At 37.5% G+C, this 15783-nt stretch overlaps 1 protein-coding gene across 1 annotated transcript in view; it reads right to left on the bottom strand.

The window, feature by feature from the left end:
• Nucleotides 1–529: 529 nt before the first annotated feature.
• Nucleotides 530–15783, bottom strand: part of TRIM69 (tripartite motif containing 69) — a 17579-nt gene continuing 2325 nt past the window's right edge. Inside the window, exons 4-7 of the mRNA XM_019644874.1 lie at nt 13197–13430; nt 12439–12461; nt 12232–12356; nt 530–1071 (exon numbers count right to left, since the gene is read on the bottom strand). Of these exons, the coding sequence (XP_019500419.1) occupies nt 530–1071; nt 12232–12356; nt 12439–12461; nt 13197–13430 (924 nt within the window). The remainder of the gene's footprint in view (nt 1072–12231; nt 12357–12438; nt 12462–13196; nt 13431–15783) is intronic.

Here is a 15783-nt window from a genome sequence, read left to right as displayed (position 1 = left end):
TATCTTGAGAGAATTCAAGACAAGATTATAAACTGGCCCAGACCATTTTCTATTTTTTTCTTTAAATCTCTGGAGCAGTTTTTTAGAATTACAGTAACACATTCTAAAAAAGAAATGTGTTACAAATTTTATATTAAAAGAAAACTAAGTAGGAAGAAGAGTATACATCTGGAAATTCATCTGTTAAGAATCATTATGCTGGAGAATAATGACAGCATAATAGAATTTCTGGGCATATTTGAAAAAGGTTCCCAAGCATCACAAATTCAAGTGGCAGTTTGCTCCAATATCTTGATGATCACTCTCGTGAGAGAGGCTCCTGTGGCATAGAAGACCCCAGCAAATTAGAATGACATCTTCAAAGGCTCCAGTGAAATCCATGTAGGACACCGAGAATGGAGTTCAATTTGTGAATCTTCTTTTCATTATTCCAGACTTCCCGATAATTGAGAAGAGAAACCAGTGAGACTGATAAACTATTTCAATATCTCTTTAATAATGCTCTTAACTTGTACAAGAGTATGACTAATTACTGTGGATGTAAGATATGCAGTGGTTCTTTATTCTCCCCACCATCATTAAGGCAAGGGCAGAAGTAGGGATAAAGTTTCTCCATGAAAGTGCTACTGAAGGTATAAATGTGGGTCATGGTTTTAGCATTGTAGAAGGACACCTGCCCTCCTTCATAATCCAGGTATATGCCCACCTTATTGAGATTGTTAGTCAGTTGCAGACTGCAAGAAGGCAAATCCAGAGCTTTTAGATCATCTTTGTCCCTTAGTCTTAAAAGCCAGAATCCTTGCTCAGGAGTTAGAGGACAGCTGCCTTTCCGAATGATAGATTCTCTGGCGACTCCAACTGTCCATTTTGTCTTCTTTGCTACTTCTACTTCCCAGTACCACTTTCCAGATGTGAAGCCTTTTGAGCCCAGCACAGCCACGCTTGAGTCAAACCTCTCTGGATCATCTGGTATTACCTGCTTAATGTCACCATGCCACACACTGGTTCGGTTTTTGGAGAGCACCAAATTTGGGTGAGCTGTTTTGGGGTCCAAAGTTAATGGAGATAGGCCTAGTAAGAAAATAAAGAAAGCAGGGCATGAGGGGAAAGGGGTGAATGCAAATTCCCAAAGTAAAATGCAGTTACATTGACTTTATCTCCCCATGCACATATACTCTTAGACAGGCAGGTAATTACTTATATACTTTTTATTGTTTTGGTACTCATGTGGCTATATTCTAGACATTTTTATATTTGTGGTAAAAATCAGACTTTACTCTGAAGCCATGTATGCTCTAATGAAGAAAATAATGCAAATAATATAAATCTGTGCTAGTAAATATAAGGAAATACAAATGCCAAAGCGGTAACAAATAAGTCTGTCCTAGGAAAGCTTTCTAAGGACAGTAAGTATTTCAGCTGTGATATAACTGAGACATATTCAGGATGTTTTGGGTAAACAGAGGCAAGAGAGGAATAGATTAAAAACAGTAGCTTATGTGGGACAGACCATAAAAGTCTTGCCTGTTAGAATCAGGTAGGACCAAGCTAACTGAGGAAAATGGTAGGAAGTTTACATTTGGTTCAACAGATAATGGGACATGTGAGATCTACAGTGGTTTATGCCACTGCTAATCAATCAGAATGTGGTCCACAAACTGTGTGGTTACCAGTCTGGGACAAGATAGTAGAGAAATTAAGAATAAGCTTTTAGAAACTTTTGGAGCAATCTGACATTAATTTTATGTCAGTTGAATCTAATAATCAAAAAACTGGGCTTGCACTTTGTAATCTTTGTTTTTTTAAATTCCATTTTTTAAATAATTAATTTGTATTGTATTCTATAAACATATCAGTCCATGACAGGTTGATATTTTAAAAACTGGTCCTTCATCACAGGTAATTTGACAAGCATTGGTTTTAGACAAATCAAGGGGCAGCAGTATAAAAAAATAATTTCTAAATAAAGAGCGATTGGAAGCATACCAGCAAAAAGATGACACAAATCCTAGGTGTGAGATAATTGAACCTTGACACAAAATTTGATAAAAGAAACAAAAGCTATGTATGTTCACATCACAGACACTAATAGGTACATGCATACATTTGTTGTTAATGGATTTAACTATCCTTTGAAGCGAGATCAGTCCTGTCCAACTCTCTCTTTCCAGAAAATCCTGAGTCTTTTATGTCATCCCAAGGATTTCTCTTCCTAACAAGAAACTTTGAAAAAACCTGAATTTTGGCATGGCCGGTTGGCTCAGGTGGTTAGAGTGCAGGCTCGTAACACCGAGGTTGCCGGTTCGATTCCCACATGGGCCAAGGAGCTGTACCCTCCACAACTAGATTGAAGACGGCTACTTGACTTGGAGCTGATGGGTCCTGGGGAACACTGTTCTCCAATAAAATTCCTTAGGGAAGAAGCGGGGGAGGGAGAGAAGGAGGGAAGGAAGAAAGGAAGATGCATCCCAAAATTTATTTAAAAAGAAAGAAAAAGAAAAATCCTGAATTTTTCCAAACAGGCTGAATCTCCTCTCCTTCACATATCCCCCATCCACCTTGAGTTGTTACTCTTTGCAATGTGAGGACTAGGATATCTTTGGAGGTATCACAAAGGCTTCTTACCAGCCTTTTTAGAACCCTACTCTGCTTACATCACCAAGCTTCTGACTCCTTCAGCTAGCTCAGTCTGCACTGGCTCTGAAGATTCTCAGGAGTCATCTTTGTGTCCTCTCTTTTCTTCTCATGCCATACTTAATCCAACAGTTCTGTCAACTCCACCTTTAAAATATATTCTGAGCCTACTCAGAATATATATGCAGATAACTTCTACAAATACCATTGGCCTGGAATTATTGCAGGCTTTTAAACTGTTTGTTTCCACTCTTGCCCATCTGCAACCTGTTCTGTCCATAACATGAATGAGATCATCCAGTTCTACTCAACACACTCTTAGGCTTCCCATCCCCCAAGATAAAATCTAGACTCCTTACAGAGCAAACAAGACCGACATGATTTACCCACCTCTCTGACTCATGTGCTACCACATTGCCCTCATTTATTTTGATCCAACTACTTTTGCCTTTTGGCTGTTTCTTAAATATATCAAACTCATTCATACTTCAGGGCCTTTACACTTTCTTTTCTTGTCCACAAACACTATTTCCCGATATGGTTTACTCCTTTGTATTATTTGGGCCTTTGTTCATGCAAATTCAGTAAGGTTACTGATAGAAACGAGGTAGGTATAGGGGTATTCACTGTAAAATTCTTTAAACTTTTCTGTGTTTGGAATTCCACAACAAAACATAGAGAGGAAGGGAGTTACCCCCTCAAAAAGGTTTCCTCTGGCCATTCTATCTAAAATAGCATGTTCATCCATCCATCACTGTTTCCATTCTTGTCCAGCTTTATTTTTTCTCATGAATAATTATTTATTGAGTGCACCTTGCCTTTATTTTCTTTTACAGTGGTTATCAATATTTGAAATTGCTTATTTGTTCATTGTCCATCTCCTCCCCTAGAATGTAATCTCTGGAAGGGCAGGGATTTCATCTGTTTTGTTCCCTCATTTATCTTCAAAATTTGGAACTGTTCCTAGGTGTTCAAGTAACTATTTGTTAAATAAATAAATGAACTTCAATCAAAGTTCCATTTGAAACCTTGACACCAACTAGTTCCACCATGTCTCATACCCCTGTTATCCTTGGCCAACATTCAGAATGTAGACCGCTCCAGTGCTATATCCTATAACATGCTCTTATCCCCATTATCTGTTCTTTGCTTTCTCTCTCTTCACCTGTCCTCCCACAGCTCCCACCCAGCCCTTTTCCCTCTGCTCTTTGGAACTCCCTTTCTGATGAACTCTCTCCTGCATCCTTAGTTGACAGAATTTTCTCATCACCTCCTTAGCCTAACAGAAGCCTGGCTGGTTCTTCCTCCATAAACACAGCTTCCAAAAGTTCATGAGACTATTTGTTTTCTAAATTCAGATGCCAGAGATCCAGTAGACACCACTGCCACTTCTAGACCCCTACTCTACTCCTCATCCTTATGTAAAAATCACTTTTCATTTAAAGCTCTTGTCATTATTCCATTTCATATTACCTTCTATCTCTATTTGATGCTACAATATACAAACTTCCTGTCACACTCCCTGCACTTTGGGTTAACTTTACTCTTCTACCCCAACTCCAGCCCATCGTCCCAAGTGATTTCACTATCCTTTGGATATAGCCACTCTCCCACTCTTACAGGTCCTTAACTTTACTGTTGGTGACTTTTAACTCCATTACATTTCAGCTGTATACGAGTATCAATGACCATATTCTGGACCTCATAGTCATTGGAAAATATTCATTCTCTAAAATCTTAAAACGCAGATATCCTATTTTCTTATTTTTTGAGCTTTCTCACTCTCATCTCGCCCTACAACCATTGCTTGACTTCATTAATCTAATCCCTGATTTCTCCTTATTTTCCTAAATTATCTGCTTCCTGGCTTAAAATCCTTCCCAAACAGCTTAGCATTGGCAGCTTTGTTTCCAATAACCTCAACACGTTTATTCTCTTATCTGAAGCGCCTGCCGTGCAGTTCTCCAACCCTGAATCTATCCAGCTATTCAAATTCACATCCCAATTCCTGACCACTGAAGGAGGAAAATCACAAAATTTTACAGACAGATACCACAACAGATTCATTAGTTTCACTTTATGCTTGACCATCAGCACTGCCCAGAACTCCTTTATTTCCCAAATCAAATAATCTCCAGTTTCTCACAACAATGATTTCAAACCTTGCCCCCCCCCGCCCCCCGCAAACCTTTATTCCACCACTTCCCCTCCTCAGCCCTGGGCGGAAGACTTCATCCCCTGCTTCACACAGAAACTACAGCACATCTTCCAGGAATCCCTCAGTTCTTCCCACTCATACTGCAAGCTCCACTTGATAAAATTGTTTGCCTCTACCATCTTTATCTCATCTCCAGAGGAAAGTGAGAAACAGTTAATACCTTGCTCTCTCTTTAGATCTCACTCACTCTTCCCTACTTCCACTAATTATCTTTCCCTCTCTCCCCACCCCCGCCTGTGTGTGTGTGTGTGTGTTTTCACAACATAAACTTATTATCTTACAGTTCTGGAGGTTGGCAGTTAGACATGGATCTCATTGGGGTAAAATCAAAGTGTCAGCAGGGCTTCATTACTTTCAGGAGGCTCTAGGGTAATTATCCCCTCTTATACTGTTGATTTTTGCCTTTCTACAGGCTGCTTCCCTTTTAGTATGTTTTTTTTTGTTTTGTTTTAATAGCTGGTTTTTATTTAATTAATTAATTTATTTATTTATTTACTTATTTATCTTTTCCCCCACTTCCTCCCACCTCCAAGCCATTGTTCTCAGTCTAGTTGTGGAGGATGCAGCTCACTGGCCCATGTTGGTATTATGATCACTGTGCTCTACCCAGCTGAGGCAGTCAGTCACCGGCCATCCGCCGGCCACTCATGGCGGCCCAGCTCCAGGTGGAGCTATTGTTCACAAACTTAGCTGTAGAGGGTGCAGCTTACTGGCCCATGTGGGAATTGAACTGGCAATCCTGCTGTTCAGAGCTCTCACTCTAACCAACTGAGCTACCTGGTCGCCCCCCCTTTAGTATGTTTTTAAAAGTCCTCCTTTGACTCTGTTCCCACACTCACATCTTCCCTTCTTAGTGAAACTTCTCCAGTGAGTGATCTATTCACTTCACTGCTGCCACATTCCAAATCACTCCTGAACTCTTCGCAATATAACTTCTCCCATTCCACTCTTTTGAAATTGCCCTTACCAAAGTCACCAATTGTTAAAAAAACAAAAACATCTCTTTTCCAATCATTTTCTAAATTGATCTTCACATTTGGCATCAATGGCCACTACCTTCTCCTTGACAGTCCCTTTCCTTAGATTCTATGTCAACTTCGTTCTCTGGTTTTTCTCTTATTTCTCTTGCTAGACAGAATTCCTCAATCTCTTTGGGGGGCTTCATTGCCTTTTATTTGTTGGTATTCTCTCTAAGGCGCCCCTTTCTTGACTGTATAGTGTAATTTTCCTTAGAAAATGTCATTTACATCAATACCTTCAGCTGTACCATTCTATACTGATTATTCCAGCCCTGGCCTCTCTCATAAGCTTCAGTTGGAATAGTTACCTATTTGAATATATTCACTTAGTGGTCCTGTAGATCCTTCAACACAATATGGCTACAGTTGAACTCATCAATCCCCTCCAAAATCTGCATCTCCTGTATTTCCATCCTTGACATTACCTTTCTCTATCTCTTACCACCAGTTACTGTCTGGTATATTTCAGTTCATGGAATTCTGTCTCTGGAATCTAGTCTTTATTTCCATTCCCATTCCCATGTCTTTGGCTTAGATCTTAGTAATTTTTCACCTAGATGGCTACTACAGACTCTAATTTGGTCTTTTATAGTCTCTCCTTCTTGGGAGCAGAAACTCTGTCTTTTATTTCTATGTGCTTGGAGCCCAACTTAGTGCTTAGCATGTAACAGGTCCTCTATAAGTGTATTGAGCAGATGAGTAAACTTGGTGATATTTTACTGATGCACATAAAACTAAAGGAAATATGTTAAAATATTTTAAATTGGAATTGGTAGCACTACAACCAGCAGGTCAAATCTGGCCTGCTGCTTGTTTTATAAATAAAGTTTTATTGGAACACATCAATGGCCATTCATTTACATATTGTCTGTGGCTGCTTTTTTACTGCAATGGCAGTGTTAAGTAGTTTTGACAAAGACCATACAGCCCATATGCCTAAAATATTTACTATCTGACCGTTTATAGACAAAATACCAGCTCCTTTCCTAAAGCAACAGCCTCTATTATAAGGCAGGAAAGAAGAAAATATGAACCTGCAGAATACCAAAGAATCAGAAATAAAAAGTATGAAGTATATTTTACCAAGGTTTGACCACAGTTACATTGTTAGTAAAATAGCCATGTATTAAATAAATTCCATTTGATTTTCTTAGATGTTAAATTACACCAAAAATAAAGAAAAATGAATTTATGCTTTAAATGGATGCTAGAAGTAAAGTTTGATTTTGCAGGGCAAAAAACACAATGTTATCACAAGACGGCTAGAATTTGAAGAGTAGAGTAACACAGGCGGGACTTTTGCAGAGACTTTCGAACATCTGCAAAGAGATTCCCTTGAGGATGTGGCTGTGTACTGATCCTCATTGAAACTCATTAGGGCCAGCAATAGAATCTCCAGAAAGTAGTAGTTTGAACAATTTCTAGAGCTCACACAAGACTGGGAATAGTTTTCAATCCTGCCAGCCAGAATGGAAAAATGTCATATGTGGAACATCAGGCATGGTACTCAAGGGACATTACCTTAGAAAATGTTCTACATTAGCCCTCGTTGAAAGGCTGCTTTGAACTACTTTAACAAAGCTTAAAAGCCTCAACAAAGCTTAAGACAGTGTCAAAAGGAACAAAGTTATTTCAAATAACTACATGCCAAAGTGCAATCCAATAGAGCTTAAAGGGTTACAACAAAATCCAGCAAACAGCAATGTAAAATTGATCATCTTTGACATCCAATAAAAAATTATCAGCCAGAAGAGACAAATCTGTCATGCAGAAGAATTCCAAATAATTTATGTAGATAGTCCATCTTCAAGGAGGAGGAGCATAACTCCCTGCTCCTTCACTGTGGGCTGCTCATAGTGACTTCCTTCCAAAGTATACAGATAAAAAGGGGAGGGAAAGAGTAACATTACATTAGAGAAACTGACAAATACTACCACAGCAACTACAACCTCAGTGGTCATAACTCATGTTGACAGTATGTATGATTGATATGATGTAATGAAAATAGCACTTTATTTGGTCTCCCTCTTACTAACTTATAACCCTGCTCTTATGAGAAAAACGTTAGACAAATTGCAGTGATGTGGCATTCTACAAAATACATGACCAGTACTCCTTAGAAATGTCAAAAGTCATCAAAAACAAGGGAAGTAAGTCACAACCAAGAAGAGTTTAAAGAAACATGACAACTAAATGTGATATGGCATCTTAGATGGAATCCTGGAACAGATAAATGACATTAGGTAAAAACTAAGGAAATCTGCAGAAACTAGGGACTTTAGTTAGTAATAATGTATTAATATTGGTTCATTAATTGTAAAAAAAATGTATCACACTAAATGTAAAATGACATATTAATAACAGAAGAACTGGGGATGAGGTATATAAGAACTTTATGTATTGTCTTCTCAATTTTTCTATGAATCTAAAAGTGTTCTAAGAAAATAAAATATGTTAGAAAGAAAAAATTACTAGCCATGCAAAGTAGCAGGAAAATAAGACTCACAGTGAGGAGAAAAATCAAACAATCAAAACATGCCCAGAAATGACAACAATGAGGGAATTAGCAAAGACACTAAAACAACTGTCATAAATATCTTGCATTTGCTTTAAGGAAAACATGAACATGGTGAGGAGAGAAATGAAAGATATACAAAGACTCAAATGAAATTTCTAGAAATGAAATGTATCTGAAATGAAAAAACAACTTGAACAGGATTAACAGAAGATTAAACAGTGTGAAAGAAAAGAGATAACTTGAGTAACAATAGGAACTATTCAAAATGAAACACAAAGAAAAATGGCTGAAAAATACTGAGCACCAATGAATGATAAGTCAGCCAATATCAGGTGGTCTAACATGTAAAATCAGAAGGGGAGAAGAAAGGGAGGTATGTGAAAAATTATTGGAAAAATAATATTAGACATTATTCCAAATGTGATAACGACTATAAACCCATAGATTGAAGAAGCTCGATGAACCACAAGCAGAATGAATGTAAAGAAAATCACACCAAGATCCAGCATAATCAAACTATTGGAAACAAGTGACAAAAAGTAAATCCTAAAGGGCCAGCCGAGTGGCGCGAAGGTTAAGAACTGGCTTGGGGAGCCAGAGGGCCTCGGTTCGGATCCCACATGTGAGGGCCAGTGACGCTGCCCTCTAAAAAAAAAAAAAAAAAAAAGTAAATCCTAAAAGTAGCCTAAGAAAAAAGAAATAGTACATATAGGGGAATACAGATAAAAATGGTAATAGACATCTCATCAGAAACTATGCAAGTCAGAAAACAATGTAGTGTAATATCTTTAAAGTACTGAAAATGAAATCCATCAATCCAGAATTATATATCAGGGAAAACATCTTTCAAAAAATAAAGTAAAATAAATACTTTTTTCAGGCAAACAATAACTGAGGTAATTCTTCACTACTTGAACCATAAAAAATGTTAAAGGAAGCTCTTCAGGCAGAAGGAAAAATGATATCAAATGGAAATTTGTATCTACATAAAAAAATAAAGTGCCAGAAATTGTAAATAGTGAATATAAAAGATGTTTCTTCATTTGATAAATCTCTTTAAAAGATAATTGTTTAAATAAAGAAAAGTAATATATGTGGAATTTAGAGTGTGTAGAAATAAAATGTATTACAATAGCGTAAAGGATGAGGAATGTAAAAGTATACCGTTGTAAGTTTTTTACACTATATGTATTTGAAGATAGTATGGGATAAGTTAAAGATGCATATTGTAAAACCCTAAAGCAACCAAAAAATGCAGCAAAATTTTAAATAAAATAAATACATATAATAAACCAATAGTGAAGAGGAAAGGGAAAACTAAAAGGCACTCAATCCAAAAGAAGACAGGTATAGAGAAAAAAAGGGACAAAGAACATATGGTATGAACAAAAACAAATACTAAGATGCTAGATTTAAACCAAATCATATTGATTATTATTAATGTCAATGGTCAAAACACCTCAATTAAAAGACAGAGATTGTCAGATTGGATTTAAAAAGCAAGGCTTAAATGTATGCAAGCTATGTGAAACACTTAAAATATAAAAACACAAATAAGTTAAAAATAAGATGATGGAAAAAGTTACACATATTACACAAAATAGAATTCAGAAAAAGGAATATTATTAGCAGGAATACAGAGGGACATTTCATAATTATAATAAGATTGATTCATCAAGAGGTCATAACAATTCTAAATGTGCATTCACCTAATAACAGAGCTTCAAAAAGACATGAAACAAAACTAATGAACCGAAAGGAGAAATCACACTACCTAATTTTGAGATTTATTATAAAGCTACAATAATAATAAACTTGTGTTGTTGATATAAGAATAGACAATACAGATTGATGGAACAGAATTGAGAGACTACAGTAGACTTACAGTTGATTTTTGACAGAGGTGCCAAAGTATGTCAGTGGTAAAAAAGAGAAGTCTTTTAAACAAATGATGTGGGAACAATTGGACATTCATATGGAAAGAAATAACCTTGAACCTTACCTTATGCTATATACAAGAATTAACTCTAAATGGATAATAGATCAAAACATAAGAGCTGAAATGATAAGGCTTCTGGTAGAAAGTATAGGGGAAAAAAATCTGTGGCCTTGGATTAGGGAAAGATTTCTTAGGACACAAAGAGAATAAAAACATGAAAGAAAAAAGTTAGTAAGTTGGATTTCACCAAAATTAAAAAACTTTTGTTTTTTGACAGACCCTGTTAAGAATATGAAAAGGCAAGCCACAAATTGAGAGAAAATATTTGAAATATGTCTGATAATTTGTGTCCTTTAAAACTCAACATTAAATAAAAATCCAATAAAAATATGAGCAAAAGATTGAACACGCTTAACTAAAAACAAATATGAAAGTCAAAGAAGCACATAAAGACACTCAGGATTAGTCATTAGGGAAATGTAAATTAAAACCATAATGAAATACTACTATGTATATAATAAATGATTAAGATTTAAAAGTTGTTTTGCAAGGACGTGGAGAAACTGTGGGACTCTTATCCATTGCAGGTGGGAATGTAAAATGGTACTGCGACTTAAAAAAAAAAAATGTCATTTTTTTACAAAACTAAGCATACACTTAACACACAACCCAGCAATCCCACCACCAGGTATTTGCCCCAAAGAAATTAAAACACCAAGATTTGTAAATGAATGTTTAGGCAAGTTTACTCATAATAGCCACAAACTAGAAACTACCCAAGTGTCCACCAGTGGGTGAATGAGTAGCAAATTGTGATGTATCCATAGAACATGATTATTGATAAATACAACACAGGTGAATCTCAAAAAGCATTATGCTAAGTGAAAAAAAAAAGCCTGACACAAAAGACTACATAATGTATGATTATATGACATTTTAGAAAAGACACAACTAAAATGGAATAAAGCAGATTAGTGAGTGTCAGGGGCTGGGGATAGAAGGAAGAAGGGATGGACTGCAAAGGAGTATACAAGAACTTTTGGGGATGATAGGAATTTTCTACCGCTTGATTTTGGAAATATTTACATAAGTATATACATTTGTCAAAACTCATCTAACTGTACACTTTAAAATGATGAGTTTTATTCTATGATAATTGTACCTCGGTAAAGTTGATCTTTTTTCAATGTCAATTACCTGAGAAAGTTGTTAAGGATAGATTTGTGATTTTCATTAAGTGAGTAACTACTACTACTAATGAGTCTATATGAATTTTATAAAAAAAAATTTATTTAGAACTTTACTTCTATAAAGATTTGTATTTAGAACTTTATTTTATGTTCTTGAAATGCCATTTGTGTTCTTTTGTCCTGCTCAGTCCTTTGGTATCTGCAGAATAACAAAAACTTAGTGCTCTAGGCGCACCTATTGAACTTACTGGTTTTCTTTTGAAGCACTTAAGATCTCTAAACAATCTCCGAAGATATTATACTCTATATTATGAACATCAAACACAAGAGGACTTGTAAAAACCCTATTACATTCAAAGAGTATGTACAGTAATCACCTCCTCCAGGGCAGAGAAGTTCCAGGGATTTATATACCTGATTTAGCAAAACAGGATAAAACACTGGTTGTGACATTTGATATAATAATCAAACAAAATCATAGGCTGAGAAGTAATTCTGACATCAGACTCTGTTTACCAGTAAAAAGCCACAAATTCTTAGGTCATGTTACCAGAAGAAATTCAGTCATACCAACTAGCCTTCTTTTGGCTAAACTCTACACTTCCCCCATCCTAGACTCTTATCTAAAGTACTAATTAGGGCCACAGAAGAGGTCCCTCAGATGGAACATAGATTAGGATGGCCAGGAACCAATTGTTACTACCCACTGATACCTGGAGAGAGAGTGGACTGCATTGCCCTCCACGTCATGTACTGGATGGGACCCTTGTACAGTCCCAGATTCAGCTTTCTGGAGGTAAGCTCTCTGGGTGTCAGCATCCTCATTCCTTGCTTCAAGCTGCAGGTGACATAAATCATTTATTCTTGGACATCCTCCAGGGACTGAAGGTAGGGTATTAATACCATGTGGAAACACATACCTGTCCAAGAGAGGTGTAATATCCTAGAAGAGGAAAGGAGAAATAGAAAAGTTAGATACCTGTTCATCAACTCCAGAAATTTCTTTGGTGATATGGGCCACCACCAGATATTGATTGTCAATACTGAGATCCTGTGCAGATTGTTCCCATTCCATTGCCACCTCTCATCTTCCATGATCTGCATCCTTCATCTAACCAGTATAAACTGGTCTTATCTTGCTCTGATTTTCTAGAGTTCTCTTTTACATGGAACAAGAGGGAAGTTAAGGTTAAGCTATTTTTATGTATACTGCCACATAGTCTCAGGAGAAAAACACAGTGAATATTCCAGCCCCAAGGCTACTTTTCCTTACGCTGGCTAATTAAGCTTCTGAGTGTTGAGGTGGTAACCAATGCCACTTTTGAGGGGAAGCTTTAGGTAGCAAAGACTGGCAGACAGCTTTTCAAACAGATCAACTTATGATGGCTGAGAGCCCAGATACAACATAGGTTGCATTATTTTTGAGAAATAAAGCTTCAAAGTTCTTTGTGGAGAAATATTAAAATATTAACACATACTGTTATTAATGGCATTTTATTCTTTTCTAGGAGGGCGAAAATATATTCTATTGAATATAAGGCTAAAGTAGCCTCTTGCTTTTCTCCCAGAGAATCTGTGCTATAGCAGTTTCTTCCCCTTGTGGGGAAAAGCTGCTTCTACATCCTTTCTGACCCTTCCCCCTAGTAGCGTACCCATTCACGTTGATAGGGAGTCTTACTTTGAGAAAGTCGAAGGAGTCCTGCTGTCCCATCCGTGCCTGGATGCTCACCAACATCTCCTTGGCTAGGAGACACTGTTCCTGAAGCTGGTTCAGACTCAGCTCCATCTCCTCATTCAAGGCTTTCCCCTCTTCCCGGAGCTCATTTAAAATGTCCTTTTCTTTGCTGTGCAGGAACTGATGCAGCTTTAGAAACTCCAAGGAGATGTGTTGCTGCAGATGTAGCTTGTTTTCCTGGAAACCTCCATGATCATCACCATGGTAATTACTGAGACTAGCATTTGGGGATGGGGGCCCACACCACCAGTACTCACACAACTTGGAAATACCATAACAAGAAAAGGCATAAAAATGGCTGCCAAGTATCAACATTCAACCATACTAAAAGTAGCCCCCCCTTTTTTGTGGGGGGAGACTTACTCCATCTTCCTCAGCTAGTTTAATAGTTGAGGATGAAAAATAGTCAAAAGTGGTCTCTAGATTCCTAATGCAATGCTGAGGTGGTAGCCAGTGCCATAATAAATTAGACTTGGGGTTAATCAAACATTCCGGAAGGAATGATAACACCCTCCTACCCAGAAGTATAAACCAGTATCTACCAAGTGATGCTGTTAGACTGGGGCCATAAGGAGGCTGAAAGAACTGCCCATATTGAGAAATGAGAAATGGGGAGATGTCACTTCTGCTGCCCGGAAATATAAAAGAAGCAGGAGATGGGAAATGTTTGAAGCACTGAAATAGATAGCTATTACACTTGCAGCTCTTTTCTTAGGTGACCTCAACATCCTTGCGGGTGAGCCATTTGATATCCTGGCTTCTTGGTTCCTTATCCTCCTCGTTTCTAGTGATTTCCGCCTTTATCTACTCATTCTTAGTTACAGTGAGGATGTTATCATCCCCAGCAATTGCATCATCTCCAAAAATAACTTTTTATACTCATTCAGATACCCCTATCGCAACAATTTTGGGAGCTCATTGAAACCTCCTATGTATTGGCCCCTCCATTTCTGTTCCTTCAACTTCTTCTGTCTCCATGTCCCCTCTTATCCAGCTTGGATTCTATAGTCCTTCATTATGTGCTCATAAAATAGTCCTGAACTCTCTTCTCTAGCTCACACTTTTCTACCTATTTCACCACTATTTCTCAGTCTTATTTGTTGGTTCTGACTCCTCTAACCAAGCTCTCAATATTAGAGTTACTTGATATTCTCGGTTCTGGGCTCTTTCCTTCTCATTCTACACTCTCTTTCAAGGTAATACCCTATCTTCCCACAGCTTTATGTACCACCTGTATGCTGACTTCTTTTCAGCCTACACCAACTTCTAAAGCTCCAGATTTCTATATCCAACTGCCTCGTTAGCCTCTCCACTCACCCCTCACATCTAATGAATCACCACATCCAGGTTATTTTTTATCTCCAAAGCATATGCTGAAGCTTTTTCTTTCTCTTCCTCTCCACTGCCTCTCCACATCATTCCCTGGGATCACTGCCGTAGCCTTCCACCCATTATCCTTGTCCTTGTCTCTCTCAATTCATTCTCTGCAGAGCCACCAGACTGATATTTTCAAAAGGAGATGAAACCATGTCTAGTTTAAACCTTGTAATGGCTTCTAATTATTTACAGAATCAAGTTCAACATTTCTGACATTATCTACAAGAGCCTGCATGTTTGGACCCATATCTGCCTCTTGAATTTCATCTTGCCTACCAGGATCCAGTTTTACTGGCTTTCTCTCGGTTTAACATAGCAAGTAACTTCCTTTCTCAGGACTTTCCCGTATGCTCTTTACTCTTCATCCAACATTCTTCTTCAGAACACCTCCTTCATATTCCCCTCACCCAGTTCACTTAGCTAAGCTACTTACCCTTCAATGCTCAATTATTAGTAGTGACTTCTTCAGAGAACTCCCCTAGTCTAGGTTAGGTTCTCCATTTATATGCTATCATAGCATCTCATATTTTCATTTATAGTAATTATCACAGTTGTTATTTTATTGTTATTGGTGGGATTGTTTATTTAACATCTGTCTCCCAACCTAGTGGAATATAGTATCTAGTGTAATGCTTGACCCACTCAGTAAATAGTTTTGAATGAATGCTAATTTTAGTAGCTGAACTAAGAACTCTTAAAACAGGAATAAGATCCTTTGGAGATGTCATTATTTCTATTTATCCTTCTTCTTTCTCTCACTCTACATATTTCTTATTCCAGATGCCAAATGCCACAGAATATTCCCCTCCATAGAATAGTTAATGAAGAACTAGAACTCCCCATCCTAGGGACTGATTTGCCAAGTCTCTAACCATTAATGTTGTCCTAGAGTTCCTGTGAGGTTGAAAGTATAGGCAATAATGTTATTTCATTTGGAAGAAGCTAGGAAAAATCAAATCAGATAAGGAAAACTAGCAATCTGAGAGACCTTGGGTTAGAGGTAGGCTGGTTGTAAACTCAAAGAAAAAAAAGATATTTCTGGGCCGGCCGAGTGGCGCGATGGTTAAGAACTGGCTTAGGACGCCAGAGGGCCCCGGTTCGGATCCCACATATGAGGGCCAGTGACACTGCCCTCTACAGCTAAGATGCTGAA

The sequence above is a fragment of the Hipposideros armiger genome, unplaced genomic scaffold (genome assembly GCF_001890085.2).
Source record: "Hipposideros armiger isolate ML-2016 unplaced genomic scaffold, ASM189008v1 scaffold_92, whole genome shotgun sequence".
NCBI lineage: Eukaryota > Metazoa > Chordata > Mammalia > Chiroptera > Hipposideridae > Hipposideros > Hipposideros armiger.
The sequence above is the reverse complement of the archived record's forward strand: the minus strand, read 5'-3'. Positions and strand labels throughout refer to the sequence as shown.